The 14,918-nt window shown below is 37.4% G+C and overlaps 1 protein-coding gene across 6 annotated transcripts in view; it reads right to left on the bottom strand.

Annotated features, from left to right (window-relative positions):
- CFAP95 (cilia and flagella associated protein 95) overlaps positions 1-14,918 on the bottom strand; it is a 199,762-nt gene that overhangs the window by 117,676 nt on the left and 67,168 nt on the right. For 5 of the 6 annotated variants that reach the window (XR_009346437.1, XM_059142504.1, XM_059142506.1 and 2 more), the window contains one exon: positions 10,015-10,072. The exons of the other annotated variant lie outside the window; for it this stretch is intronic. Coding sequence is in view for 4 of the 5 variants with exons in the window: in XM_059142504.1 (XP_058998487.1) it covers positions 10,015-10,072 (58 nt within the window). In the remaining variant the exon portion in view is untranslated. The remainder of the gene's footprint in view (positions 1-10,014; positions 10,073-14,918) is intronic. 6 annotated transcript variants of the gene reach the window in all.

Raw genomic sequence — 14,918 nt, forward strand, 5'->3', positions numbered from 1 at the left:
GATGCAGCCAGAGAATCACTATGGGGGAAATCTGCCTTAAGGTTAAGAAAGCTTTCTTCCTTCTCTCTCTCTTCCTTCTTCTTTTAAACAAATCATGGACAGGCACGGTCAGGATGTTACAGGAGGGTCCTCTTGGTGAGCGGGACCCCTCACTTGACCTTCTGTCATTACGAAGGACAAAGAATATATGGATTTACCTCCTGTATCAATAAAACGTATCAGCCTATCTTTAAGAGGCAGGTATCCTGCTCTTAGTTCCCCATCCGCTCTCCACCCCGACCCCCATTGCCCCCAAGTGCTATAGTCTTACTCTGAGGACCACTATCTCCCCAGATTTCTTTGGAATAAAATGACATGACTGTTTCTTAGTCAACTGTGTACTCAGTCCTCACTCAGCTTTGGTGATACTTAAGTCTTATTTGATTTCATCTTATTTCTTTGGAATCTTTTTTTTTTATAGTTTTGTTTTTCAAGGTCATTTTCAGTTTTCAGCCTGCTTTCTGGAACATCAGTAACTCTGCCTAATTTAATATTATAGGATAATTTGGAAGCATAGTCTCAATTCCTTCATCTAGATCATCCATAAAAATGCATAATGTGTTATATTTCCCAGCCAAATCAGTCACTGTGAACTAACCTTGTGTCCACCTTTACAGATAGCTATTAGCCACCTGGCATTCATACAGCAAAGACCATTCTTCCCTAGCATGCCTGTAAGTATGCTCATTTGGGGTACTTCATTTAGTCCTAAAAAGGTATTTGAGGCAGCGAGCTTATTTATGTGAATGTCACATTGGATGGAGTAAAAGTAAATAAATATACACATTGGGAATTCTAATCCCAAAAGTAGAAATTGTCCATTTTCTCTAAAATGTGAGATTTCGTTTCATTATTTTCAGTATACATAATGTAGAAAATTCTTTCGCTGTTATATTCACTTGACTGAAGATTTGTTGTCTCCTAATGAGGTTGTCTTTCATACACATGTGCAGAGTGATGTGGGAGAAAAAGGACAATTTCCATACAACCAAATCTACTTTGTCAACCCTTGGGATCACGGAGGATAGGCATCTCAGACATTCACTTCCTCACTACTTTTTTTTTTTTTAATTTTAATTATTTATTTGAGAGAGAGAGCATGAGCGGGGAGAAGTCAGAGGGAGAAGCAGACTCCCCGCCCAGCAGGGAGCCGGATGTGGGACTCAATCCTGGGACTCCAGGATCATGACCTGAGCTGAAGGCAGTCACCCAACAGACTGAGTCACCCAGGTGCCCCCCCTTCCTCACTACTTTAAAAATGATTTCAATACTATTGGGTATTTTCTTGTCCCAGTGATTACATTATAGACCTAAGAGTAACTGGCAAATGTAGCAACAACAAACATGTTACTAGCTGGATATATATTTTTTATGTATCTAAGAAACATTTGCTATGTCTTCTTATCCCATAAAATCTTACAAAGGAAAAACATTTGTAACCAGCAGGGGTATTCAACTAAAGGAAAATAGTCATGGAAAGTACAAGGAAGGTTATGCTGTGGATATATATATAAATTATCTGTATCATTAATGAGTCAGGTCATCACAAAGAATTTATGGAGATTTATATGAACAATCGCCTCACAAAATAAGCTGACTTTAAATAATAACATACAAACTTTAGTAACGGCCAACATCAAAAAAAAAAAGCAATATAGTATTAAACCTTAGCTATTGACACATTTTTTCTTTTTTATGCACAAATTTTGATTGGTCTTATCATTTTAATCACAGAAAACTATTTATTCATTTATTTATTTGCTTATTTAAATTTAAAGATTTTATTTATTTGACAGACAGATCACAAGTAGGCAGAGAGGCAGGCAGAGAGAGAGGAGGAAGCAGGCCCACCGCTAAGCAGAGAGCTTAGAACCCTGGGATCAGGACCTGAGCCAAAGGCAGAGACTTTAAAACCCATTGAGCCACCCAGGTGCCCCGAAAACTATTTAAAAATATCATTTTTTTATTCCTCAGTCTACATTATGTGAGGACACCTGCCATTATTTTATACTTATAATGGTATGGTTAGTTATAAATTTGAGGCCCAGGGTTCTCTTTTTTTAAAGTTTTTCCTTCTTTACAAAAGTCAAATATGTTCATTGAAGAAGTTAAACATACTTAAAAGAAAGAAATTATAACTAAGCTTTTATGATTTGATGCAGAAACAAAAAGACACCATAGTTACTTAGCTCCAGAAGACAATATAAAATAAAAGTAAAGTTTTAGAGAAAATGGTTCTTTCTACTAAAAGGACACAACAACAACAAAATACTTAAAGATCTGAGTTTCCTGAGAATTAAGATAATAATTTCTCAACTGTTAGTGATACATGAAATAAGCAGGAGTTAAAATACTCATTTCCCAATTTTCAAGTAGACTCGACTTTAAGTGTTTGCCAAGGTCCTTCATCAAAAAGATTACTTGGTCTCAAATAAATACTATTAGGAAGGGACAGGATCAATGAGAGAGAATCAAATTACCTCAATTATGTAAGTAGTGCCATGTGAGAGCCAGAGAGCTCATAAAGATCATTTTGTCTCTATTATAGAGAGTCCGCCAGAGAAACAGAACTAATAAGAGGTAGGTAGATAAATGGATAGATGGACAGACGGATGGATAGACAGGTAGATAGGTAGATATGAAAGATGTCTACTTAGCTATCCACCCTATCTATCTCCACTATATCTATCTATATGTTTGGGACAATAGTAGACCCTTGAGCAACATGTGTTTGAACTGTTTAAGCACATTTATATATAGATTTTTTAAAATAAATACAGTACAGTACTACAAATGTATTTTCTCTTCCTATGATTTTCTTAATAACTTTTTTTCTCTAGCTTATTTTATTCTAACAATACAGTATATAATACACATACAAAATGTGTGTTAATCAACTGTTTATGTCATCATTAAGGCTTCTGGTCAACTGTAGGCTATTCGTTAAGTTTTTGCTGAGTCAAAAATTATATGTGGATATTTTTCCTGTTGGGGGGGGGTGCTCAGTGCCCCTAACTCCCACATTCTTCAAGGTTCAACTGTGTGTGTGTGTATATATATACTGACACAGAGAGAGATCCTCCCTTCCTTCCTTCTTTCCTTCCACTCACCTATTAGCAACTATATAGTCTCCCAAATAAGGCAAATTCTCTTGTATCCCAACCTGGGAAAGGTGTGAAGCTCTGTGGTGCTCTACGAACAAAGGCCAGCAGGTCCTAAAATTGAAATTGGGACCTAGGAAGTGTGATCCCTTAATGCTGGCAGAATTCCGTAAGACACAGAACTGGAAATGTTTTGCCTATAAGGTACAAAATCAAATCTATGTGTATACGTATAAGGTCAGCACACATGTGTAACACACAATGAGATCTTTCAGGCATTATTTTAGACTGAGGAAGGCCACCAAGTAACAAAGCGCTGTTCCTGTGGTTAGCTAACCCTGAGATTGATGAGCGAACCCATCAATCAAAAAATCGTAGGTAGAACCACACGACCCCTTCCCTCTTCTCCAAATTCACTTCCCACCTCTACCTCATTTGCAGAATAATCTAAAACTTTCTCATTTTAGCCAATAGTAAAAGTAGTAAGAAAACCAAGGATATTCAGCAAATGGAAATTATTCTTTTATCAGTAGATACTGAGTTAGAACATTAAGAGGACAAAAAAGAGAAAATTAAACAGTAAATATATTAAGATTCAGGACAAACAGTAAAATAAAAGTCATGAAAACACATCAGAGACTGGGACATTACCTAGTTTAAAAAATACACTCCATTCTAGACTAAAAACTTATATATGATTATTCCATGTGGCATATTTAGATGATACAACTTTGCACACTATGATGTTTTTAAGAGAGAAGCAGAAAAAGAAAGGACTCCATACTGGAATGAAATTCTGCAAGATCATGGCAGCATAAAACAGAGCAAAGATACAAAGAGAGGATTCTAAATAGAAGAGGGAACCACAGCTAATTTACTTCAGAGAAGTGATGCTTCCTACAGAATCCCCAACCTATTCTAGATTCACTTTCTGAATTAGCTTTTGGGTGTTTTCAGCAAGACATTCTTTTCTTTCTTTTCTTTTTTAAGGGCCCTGGTAGACATCCCTACCCAGGAAGCAGAAAACTAAAGGCAATTCCAGCCTTTAGGGGTTTTCTTGCATGTAAATGAGCCTAACTGAATGATAAAGGGCTCTTAAAGATTGCTGTCCACCTCTGACTCCTAGCCAAGATGCATTTTGGTCTAGGATAATACTCAAAGTATTTATCAATCAGTACAGTCAGACTGGGCAAGTCTTGGAGGTACATTTGGGGGCTCACAAAAATGTTTTCATTTCTTTTAAAATCAGAATTTTCAAGATGAATCTAGTAACAAAGTGAAGGTAATTAATGCCATTAAATTCTACACTAAACATGGACTGAACAGTAAATTTTATATTACATATATTTTACCATAATAAAAAATGCAGATGCCATTTTGAAAAACTAATTCCATTAAATGGTAGAAACTCAAAGCTAAGCCAGGAAATGTTGTTGGCCATTTAATATTCATAAAAATCTTAGGGCAGTAATTGATGGTAGCTATTATATGAAAGTTTTGCTTAAAATAGGGTACAAGAGTCCACAAGTACTCCCAAGGAAAAAAAAGAGTATTCTATGCTTTAGTTTTGTGTAATAACACCCTTTGGTACGTTGGTAATAATTTCAAGAAGGTTAACAATAACAGAGTCCTATAACTTGGCCATAAAATACAGTAATATAGTAAAAAATGGGCAAGAAGACAAACAGCCTAAGAAATGTATTTCTTTAATAAGCTTTCAAATCAACCCCCTTCCACCAAAAGTGAATAGGATCTAATGTGGATTGTGTTTGTCTTTATACCAATGCAGCTATACAATATATATTGTTTTATTTTTTTAATGGAAGGAGCCCATGATGGCAAAAGTCCTCAGGGTCTGTGAAAGTCATATGTAGTCCTGGGTCTTGGGAGTCCAGAGAGAAGGGGTTGGGGCTACTCAGTTCTGGGGAACTCCAGGTGACAGCAAATTTCCGATCACCACAGAAATATCAGTATTTTTTAACAATGCTATATCTGTACCAGTGCACTGAGCCCCTGTAATAGGACAGGTGCATACTGCTGTTGTGGAGAATGATGTTAAAGGGATGCAGCCTCTTTTCATACCACTGTGCCACATGGCAGGGATTCCTCAAGGTTAGTCTGGAATGCATGCCAACTAACTAACTTTCTTTCTTTCTTTCTTTCTTTCTTTCTTTCTCTCTTTCTTTCATTTTAGACTTTATTTATTTATTTGATAGAGAGGGCCAGAGAGAGCATAAGCCGGGGGTGGGATGCAGAGGAGAGGGAGAAGCAAACGCCCTGCTCAGCACAAATCCTGACATGGGGCTTAATTCCAGGAACCTGGGATCATGACCTGTGCGGAAGGGAGACAATTAACTGACTGAGCCACCCTGGCGCCCCTCATCCCAACTTTAAAACATAGTTCTCTAGTAAAGACTTCCTCAGCTTTCTGTCTCTGAGTGAAGTAAGATATGGAACATTCAAGCTACCCATACATCTGATAATTCAATAGGCAGCTCTATTTAGGAAAACAAAATGGTACTTCACATGGATAATGACCAACTAGATCTACCCAAATTGCAGCTGCATGACTGGCAGGAGCTATTAACCTCCAAAATGCTCCCAGGGAGGGCTTGGTTGTTTGACTCAGTCTTTGGCATTACCTTTCTTTTCTGCTATCCTGTAGGATGATGTCCAACAGCCAGATTTAGAATCTAGCCAACACACTGGCTTACCATTTTTTCACCCTCTCAAATCAATGGCTTTGGGGCACCTGGGTGGCTCAGTGGTTAAAGCCTCTGCCTTCAGCTCAGGTCATGATCCCAGGATCCTGGGATCGAGCCCCGCATCGGGCTGTCTGCTCCGCGGAGACCCTGCTTCCTCCTCTCTCTCTCTCTGCCTGCCTCTCTGCCTACTTGTGATCTCTGTCAAAAAAAAAAAAAAAAAAAAAAAAAATCAATGGCTTTGATTCCATTATCGCAATTCAGTCCCATGCCCATATCCTGGGCTCCATCATTTCTCAGAATTGTTCTACATCTGAAATTCCAATAAATTCCAGTACATCCCTTTGCTCATTACTGCCAATTCTTCCAGCTCATACCGCTTCACTGAGGCTACGCTTGGTTTTCCGGTTTGCCATTCTCATTCCTTTGACCCTTCAACTTCCTGAGTTTGCTGGTCTCTGCCTGAACTAAGTCTTGTTCTTACTCATCCTGAGTGTACTCGGTCAACTCTTCATCATTAAACTCTGCTCACTTGTCCTTTACCTTAAAAGCTTATGTACCCTTTAAACAGCCCGCCTTGGACCAATCATCTAAAGTACACATTAACTTTTCCTCTATTTTGGTTCTTTGGAAAAGGATGGGGAAGCTTTTAAGAGAAGGTATCTTTTGCTGAAATTGGGGTGAGCCCTAAGTATCCAACTTAAGAAGTGGAGTTCTGAGGAAGTAGCTTGCAATTCTCTTCCATTTCTATCCTTAAAAATGATTTCATAGCTTCCTAATACTCTGTTATTTACTTACTCATGTCTAGAGCTATGGGATAACTTGCACTCACTTTAAAATTCCTGTAATGCTATCCTACTTTATGCAAGTATCAATTTATATTATCATTTAATATAATATAAATATAAATAATATAAAAATTAATAGTTTCAATTCATGAAAAACACTTGAAAAGTAAGTCCAAATATTTTAAGATGTCTTCAGGAACTGCATAATTGCAGTCTGTAGCCTGAGAATGGTGTGCTGTGTTTATGCTAACTCCACATGGTGAAGTTCTTAGCAAGAAAAAAGTATTCTCTCTTTTTTTGGTCAGTATTTTATGAATCATATATTTGTTTATGTACACAGTAACTTCTATACCAGAGTTCAGTCACATTCTACTATTATTTAACCATTTGTTGTCATTATAGTTTAATTTTTTTTGTATCCTCTAACAATGCAACAAGGTAGGCATTTATTGAATGGGGGCTCTAGGAGCAGTGCTAAAAAACAAGTCTCAATATGAAGTACTTTGGCAAGAAACTTGGAAGTGAATGAACAAAACTCTACATAAGCCAAATAATTGCCATGGTGGGTTGTGCTATTAGTGCAGAAACAAGCAAAACAAGAAATATTAGAAATAATGCTAAAAAATTTAAATGCACGAATATATAACACAATAGCTAACAGTTTATGCACCCTGGAAATACATCTCACTTTCTTTCTCTTTATGCCAGTGAAGAAATTCATCCTTTAAAATTATGTGGGTTTTTGAGCGCCTGGGTGGCTCATGGTCTCAGGGTCCTGGGATCGAGTCCCGCATCGGGCTCTCTGCTCAGCGGGGAGCCTGCTTCCTTCTCTCTCTCTCTGCCTGCCTCTCTGTCTACTGTGATCTCTGTCTGTCAAATAAATAAATAAAATCTTAAAAAAAAAATTATGTGGGTTTTTAATTATGTGTTTTGCAACTACCTTTTGTTGAGAGATGTAGCCAGATCCCATATATGTAAGAAAATGGACCTAAATTGCATTTTTAAGTATGTTTCCTTATGTTTTTCCTGATTATAAGCAATCATGCTTGTTGCACTAGAAAATTCTAAAATGTGCAAAGATGAAGAACTCACCTAGAATCTCACCAACCAATGGCCAACTTGACTAGCATTTTGACAGTTTGGGTTTTTTTTAACCTGTATATTTTTGCATAGTTTATACATATACAATATTTACATATTATACCAATATAATAAATTTTATATGCATACGATTTTGCATCTTAATTTTTTTTTTTACTTTAAATCAAGATTTATCAGGACACTAAGAACCATCTATGGACATTATAAAGGCTACAAAATAACTCATCATGTGATTATAACATACTTAGTAGTACTATTTCTAATACTAAAACATTAGCTACTTTCCAAATTTTGCCATTACAAATAAATCTGTGATGAGTATCCTTGGATATAAATTTTATTCCTAGTTGAGTTATTTTTCTCTGAGGAAGTTTCTTAGAAGGAAAATTATTAGATCAAATAGTGTCTTGATACATATTGCCAAATTCCCTTCCAGAAAGATTAAAACAATTTACAGTCTTCCTGGCAACAGATGAAAGTACCCATTTCATCCCATCTTCACCCCTTAAATATTATTTTTAAAAATACTGTCAATTTGATTAGCAGAAAAAACTTTTATTGTTTTAATTCACATTTTTTATTATTTGTAAATTTGGATTTTCCCTATATTTATTAGCTACTTTTGCATTTCCTGCTTTGTAAATTGTCTATATATTGTGCTTTGCTCTTTCTGTAGTGTCTTATCAGTTTTCCTGCCTATCTATCTATCTATATATATTCTTTACCTATTAGGCATTAATCCATAAGCTATCATACTTGATTTCTTTATAGTTTGAATGCTCTTTTTTGATGAGAAAAAAATTAAGTAAGAAAACAACATAAAATGTAGTGTCATAAATCCTATATTTCCCTAAATTGGTTTTATCATGGTTTTTAAAACTTTTTAATTATTCTCATCTGTTTATCCTTTTAAATAACTCTTAAAGTCTTAGAGTTCTAATAGAAAGCAAAATCCATTTTTAATATAATTAAATGTATGAACTTAATTCATAATTAATTTAGTTTTCAAGTTTCCTAAAATGCTTGTTATTCCCTTGTAGTCAAGACTTCTGTCTCGGTTATTTTCGGGTGTACATTTGTTAAAATAAACTTAATGGCTTTAAACAAGAATTTATTATCTTCTTCTTGGAATCTTTCATGGGTTGCAGTCCAAGAGCAGGTAGAGCTGCACCTCATGCTCAACTAGGCTGGACGTCCAAGATGGCGTCCTCACTCATGAATCAAGCTCATCAGAGCTCCTCTTCATGGCCTCTCCTTCCAGGAGAGTAGCCTTGAGTTCTTACATGGGGGCTCAGGGATCCAAGACTCAGAAGCAGTCTTCTTCAGTCCAGCCTCGATCTAGCATAGTGTCACAGCTGCGGTCTTCCCAAATCAGTTTCCTGGCAGCTCAGATTCAAGGGTGGGGCACTACTCACTTTGTCGTAGGGAAGTGGCTTGTGGAAGGTCCACCCTCCTTGGAGACAAACTACCACATCTTCTTTATTGATCTTTATTTGGTTGAGAATTTTCTTCACAAAAGTATTTAAAATTTGTGTTGCTACAGTAATTTGTGGGTTTTTTTCTTTTATAGTTTCCTAAGCAGTACTGATATGAAGCAAAGATATTATTTTTGAAGTACTTATTTTGTATTCAATCACCTTACTAAATGGTCTTATTTCTACTACTAATTACTTCTCAGTTTAATATCTTAGTTCTCCTAAGAAGATAATAAAAGTCTCTGAGAATAAAGATGACTTCATTTCCTCCTCTTTTTCAATACTTAAATCTCTTACCTATTGTACCAGCCAAGACTTCCATAACAAGACGAAGAGGAAGGAGACTTATTTTGTTTCTGATGTTTGATTTTTTAAGTGTGAGTAAAATGAAGTTATGAACTGGACATATGCTACCAACACACACATCTCCCAAAGCTAAATTACACCACTTACTTTTATGTGTCAATGCAATACAAATGAATTGAAAGGCAGGTTTTTATTCCAGATAAATTGAATTCAGGGGAAAGGACAATAAAACAAGATGAAGAAGAAGATAACTAATACATTTTGGACACTGCAATATTTTCTTCCTGAAATCTATAAACTTCCAAAAATACATCATAACCATAAAACATTCCATTGACTCCTACAAGTAGCGGATATCTCTAAATAAATACACAGCATCATAAATCTCAGCAATTTGTCCTTTCTTCCCAAGCCTGACTATTCACACTAGATGCGAAGAATCACTGAAAGCACATAAATAAGTAAGTACTAGAATGAGGCTTTCCAGCCATGTCATACTCACGAGTGGCTCATAATCGTACGGTGCAGCATATTCCTCAGCGTATGTTGTCAAGGCATACCTAAGAGGGACAAGTCAGTATCTGAGAAAAGAACGACTCCAAAAAGAAAGATATTCAAAGGGTTTAGCATTATAGACTTCACACAAAATAAAAACATTTTAAGGAAGATTGGCCCCAACAAAAAATTTTAAAACCCTCAACTGTCCCAGACCTTGTTTATAGCGTTACCTACCACCACAGGTTGCCCTTCCTTCAATCACTTCCCATTCAACACCACTTAATCTCCTCTACTAATGATACTCTACCAGTCCCAAGTCCCTGAGCTCAGGTGCATTCCAAACTTTTGGGATTCCCTTTACCATCTACTTTCTGCCCCTCGAACCTTTTGACCCTAGACCCCATGTTCTCTGCCAGATGACAACAGAAAAAGAGAAGAGAAGACCACCAGGTGGACTGAGATTATGTATCTCCCCAACTCCCACCCCATTAAACACACAGAAATGCTGAATAAATACATCCTCCCCACCCCAAGTCTGTAAGCACCACTTAGCTCCAAAGGGAAACTCAAAGGTGCTAGAAATGAAGAGGATACTCATTAGAATAAGAAGTCATAAGATGATGTGCCAAGGCTAGAAGCTAGAGTTTGAACTGCACATGAAGGGCTGGAGACATGGCCTTGGGTTCACAGAAGGCAAAGAGCTAACCTCCGTCTTATAGCTAGCAGCCTGTAAAGTCTGCACCCTCATATATAAGAAACCAGAGAAACTCCAGCCACATGTCCAGAGACACTTGCGAGAAAGTTTCTCTGTTTGGAACTCAGGGTGGGAGAAAAATCTTTTTAAGAGAAATAATTAAATTTTAATTTTTAAATTAAATTTTTAAAAGCCCTACTTCTGTTTCTGGAAATATTATGAGACTACACAATTGAAGAAACTCCTCTGAGAATTGCACACCTAACAATGTTGAGCACAAGGAAATTTCACCGTTTTAATGCATGGCTCTTCTGGTGGGAAAGAGAATTAAACAAGCAAAAGAATTCCAAAATAACAAGAAAGTCGAACTCAGAATGGTTATTGGATGCAGGTGCTAATATTTTATCTGGTGGTAGCCAACCAGTTCCTGTTAGGCTTTTGAGGTGGGGCTTCCAGAGTAATAGCATTAGCATTATCTGGAAACTTGTTAGGAATACATACAACTGCGATCCAGCCTCAATCTGCTGGATTAGAAACCCGGGGGTAGGGCTCAGCAGTCTGTGTTTTAACAAGCCTTCTAGGTGATGCTCATGCACACTTAGGTTTGAGTACTGGCAGCTAAAAGAACAAAAATTAGAAGTATAAGTTTCAAACTAGCAAACAAATTTTTTAAAAGACCAATCTAATAAAAAAGGAGGAAAGGAGGTGCCTGAGTGGCTCAGTTAAGCGTCTGCCTTCCACTCAGGTCAAGATCACAAGGTCCTGGGACGGAGCCCCATGTCGGGCTCCCTGCTCAGTAGGGAGTCCACTTCTCCCTCTGCCCCTGACCCCACTAGTGCCCTCTCTCCCTCTCTCTCTCAAATAAATAAATAAAATCTTTTTTTTTTTAAAGGCAGTAAAGGAGAATTAAAGGAAGAAAAGAAAATCTTTTCTGTTCATAAGACAAATTAAAATCATAAAAATAAAAATAAATATCTTTGCAATCAAAATGAAAGTAAAGGGTTAAACTCATCAGTGAAAGCATTTCTCAGACTTAAACTGAACAACATGTATTACATAGTACAACTCTATGTTCCTATACCTAGAATACCTAAACCTAGAATAAAATTATTTTCAAAGGAAGTTTGAAGGTAAAAGCATATAAAAAGACACATCAAAAAGAGACACATCCAGAAAATATTAACAAGAAGTTATATTATATGTTATATTAATATAACATATATAATATGTTATATAACATATATTATGTTATATAAACATACATAATATATGTTATATTAATAACATGCAATTGACTTTCTGTCAAAAGTTTTTAGTTATAAAGATCATTACCTACTGATCAAAGCACCAGGAAGATCCTAAGTCAAAAAAGCTAACAACACATTGAATACATAAATCAACAAATGACAGAATCACAAAGATAAAATGACAAGTCTACAGTCAGGACAAGATTGTTATCCTAGATCACAATCCTAGATCCTTAGGTTCCTTAAACCCAAATATTTACATATACCCTCCAAAACCATATAGATCAGCAGCAAAAGCAAGTGAAATCACAAAATTGCCCACCCGAGAGTATAAGACTACAAATTTCGGTTTACATGGAGGTGGGAGAACAATCCAAAATCAGGAGCACCAGAACCAGGGCCTATTCTGGAGCAAAATCAGGTAGGGATTACATGGAAGAGAGGAGAGGGTGGCAAGTCCATCACGGGGGTGGAACACAGAAGGCATCAGCCCCAAAAAAGAAGGATCGTTCCCCTTGGGGAAATATTGAGAACAAGTCTGAGACTAGCGGATCTGAACATTGGCTTTCCAAGAAAGAGGCCCGGAAAGTATTCAAGGCCACAGCGGCAGTCTTAGGAAGATGCTGCCTCTGGGAAAGTGGGAAGCAATCAGCAAGGTAAAGAAAAATAAGAACTCATGTTCAGAAATTAAGGGTCCACGCTTTAAACCACCGCGCTTAAAAAAAAAAAAAGGTGCCTTTAATGAGATAACGTTCACTGCAGTGATCCAACAGTAGAGGGCACTCTTGAACTAAGAGATTGAGAAAACTGCCTAAATGCCTCATTGCCCTTCCTTAGAATTACCTGATAGTTGCTAGTCCAGGAAAATTCAACATACTCAAAATGAACAGAGAGTGCAACATGACTGTAAGATGAAAGCAGTAAATGAGAACCAAAACTAAACTGATGAAACTGTCTCCAGAAACATTCCCAAACAGTCACAGAAGTCCTCCCTCCAACAGTCTTTCTATTCAATGAACTGGATTCTATTCTATGAATCGGAGATTTGAAAAAATGCAGTAAAACAAGAAAAAGAAAAAGTGTAATAACTGGGATGGAAAAAACATAATTTTCATCTTCCACAGATGATAGTCTACATTAAAACAATCCAAGACAATCTACAAATTGTAACAGTCAAGTATCATGAAGGTTGTTAGATACAAGATCAATATACAAAAATAGCAAACCCATATACCAGCAACAAAAAATTAGAAAGCATAATTAAAGTGGAAATGTCCCATTTATAACTATAATAAAATCTCTAGTGTTCCTATATGAATACATTTAAAAGAACAATTAAAAGACATTTATGACAAAAATTATAAAATTTGCTTAAAGACATAAAAGTGAATCCAAAAGCGACGGGAAGATAGACCCTGGGGGGAGGGGCCGGCTCCCGGCAAGCAGCGGAGCAACCGTGCACAAAATCAGGACTTTTAAAAGTCTGTTCCGCTGAGGGACATCGCTCCAGAGGCTAAACCGGGGCGAAGCCCACGCGGGGTCAGCGTGGCCTCAGGTCCCGCAGGGTCACAGAAGGATCGGGGGTGTCTGAGTGTCGCAGAGCTTGCGGGTATTGGAACGGGAAAGCCGGCTACAGAGACAGAGCCGACAGTAAGCTCGCAGCTCGGGGTGACCTTGAACCGGTCGCAGGTCAGTGAGCTCGGAGCGCCGCCGGAGGTCAGGCAGACGGGAGTAACTGGGCGCTGTTCTCTGAGGGCGCACTGAGGAGTGCGGCCCTGGGCTCTCGGCTCCTCCGGGCCGGAGACCAGGAGGCCGCCATTTGTATTCCCGTCCTCTGGAACTCTACGGAAAGCGCTCAGGTAACAAAAGCTCCTGAAAGCAAACCCGAGCAGATTACTCACCCCGGCGCCGGGTAAGGGCGGTGTAATTCCGCCTGGGGCAAATACACTTGAGAATCACTACACCAGGCCCCTCCCCCAGAAGATCAACAAGAAATCCAGCCGAGACCAAGTTCACCTACCAAGGAGTGCGGTTTCAATACCAAGGAGAGCAGCAGAATTCCAGAGGAGGAGAAAGCCAAACACGGAACTCATGGCTTTTTTCCTGTGATTTTTTTTAGTCTTGCAGTTAATTTAATTTTTTCTTTTTCATTTTTTTTTTTTTCTCGCCTTCGGGTAAAATTTTTTTTTTAACTGTTACCTTTTTCTTTTTTAACGATTTTTTACTAGTTTATCTAATATATATATTTTTTCTTTTTTACATTTTTCTTAGGTGTTTTCTTTTTTAAAAAATTCTTTTCTTTTTTTTTTTCTTTTCTTTTTTTTTTTTTTTTTTTTCTTTCTTCCTTTTTGAACCTCTTTTTATCCCCTTTCTCCCCATTCACGATTTTGGATCTCTTCTAATTTGGTTAAAGCATATTTTCCTGGGGTTGTTGCCACCCTTTTAGCATTTTACTTGCCCCTTCATTTACTCTTATCTGGACAAAATGACAAGACATAAAAATTCAACACAAAAAAAAGAACAAGAGGCAGTACCGAAGGCTAGGGACCTAATCAATACAGACATCGGTAATATGTCAGATCTAGAGTTCAGAATGACAATTCTCAAGGTTCTAGCCGGGCTCGAAAAAGGCATGGAAGATATTAGAGAAACCCTCTCGAGAGATATAAAAGCCCTTTCTGGAGAAATAAAAGAACTAAAATCTAACCAAGGTGAAATCAAAAAAGCTATTAATGAGGTGCAATCAAAAATGGAGGCTCTAACTGCTAGGATAAATGAGGCAGAAGAAAGAATTAGTGATATAGAAGACCAAATGACAGAGAATAAAGAAGCTGAGCAAAAGAGGGACAAACAGCTACTGGACCACGAGGGGAGAATTCGAGAGATAAGTGACACCATAAGACGAAACAACATTAGAATAATTGGGATTCCAGAAGAAGAAGAAAGAGAGAGGGGAGCAGAAGGTAT

This window comes from Mustela lutreola, chromosome 12 (genome assembly GCF_030435805.1).
Source record: "Mustela lutreola isolate mMusLut2 chromosome 12, mMusLut2.pri, whole genome shotgun sequence".
NCBI classification, from domain to species: Eukaryota; Metazoa; Chordata; class Mammalia; order Carnivora; family Mustelidae; genus Mustela; species Mustela lutreola.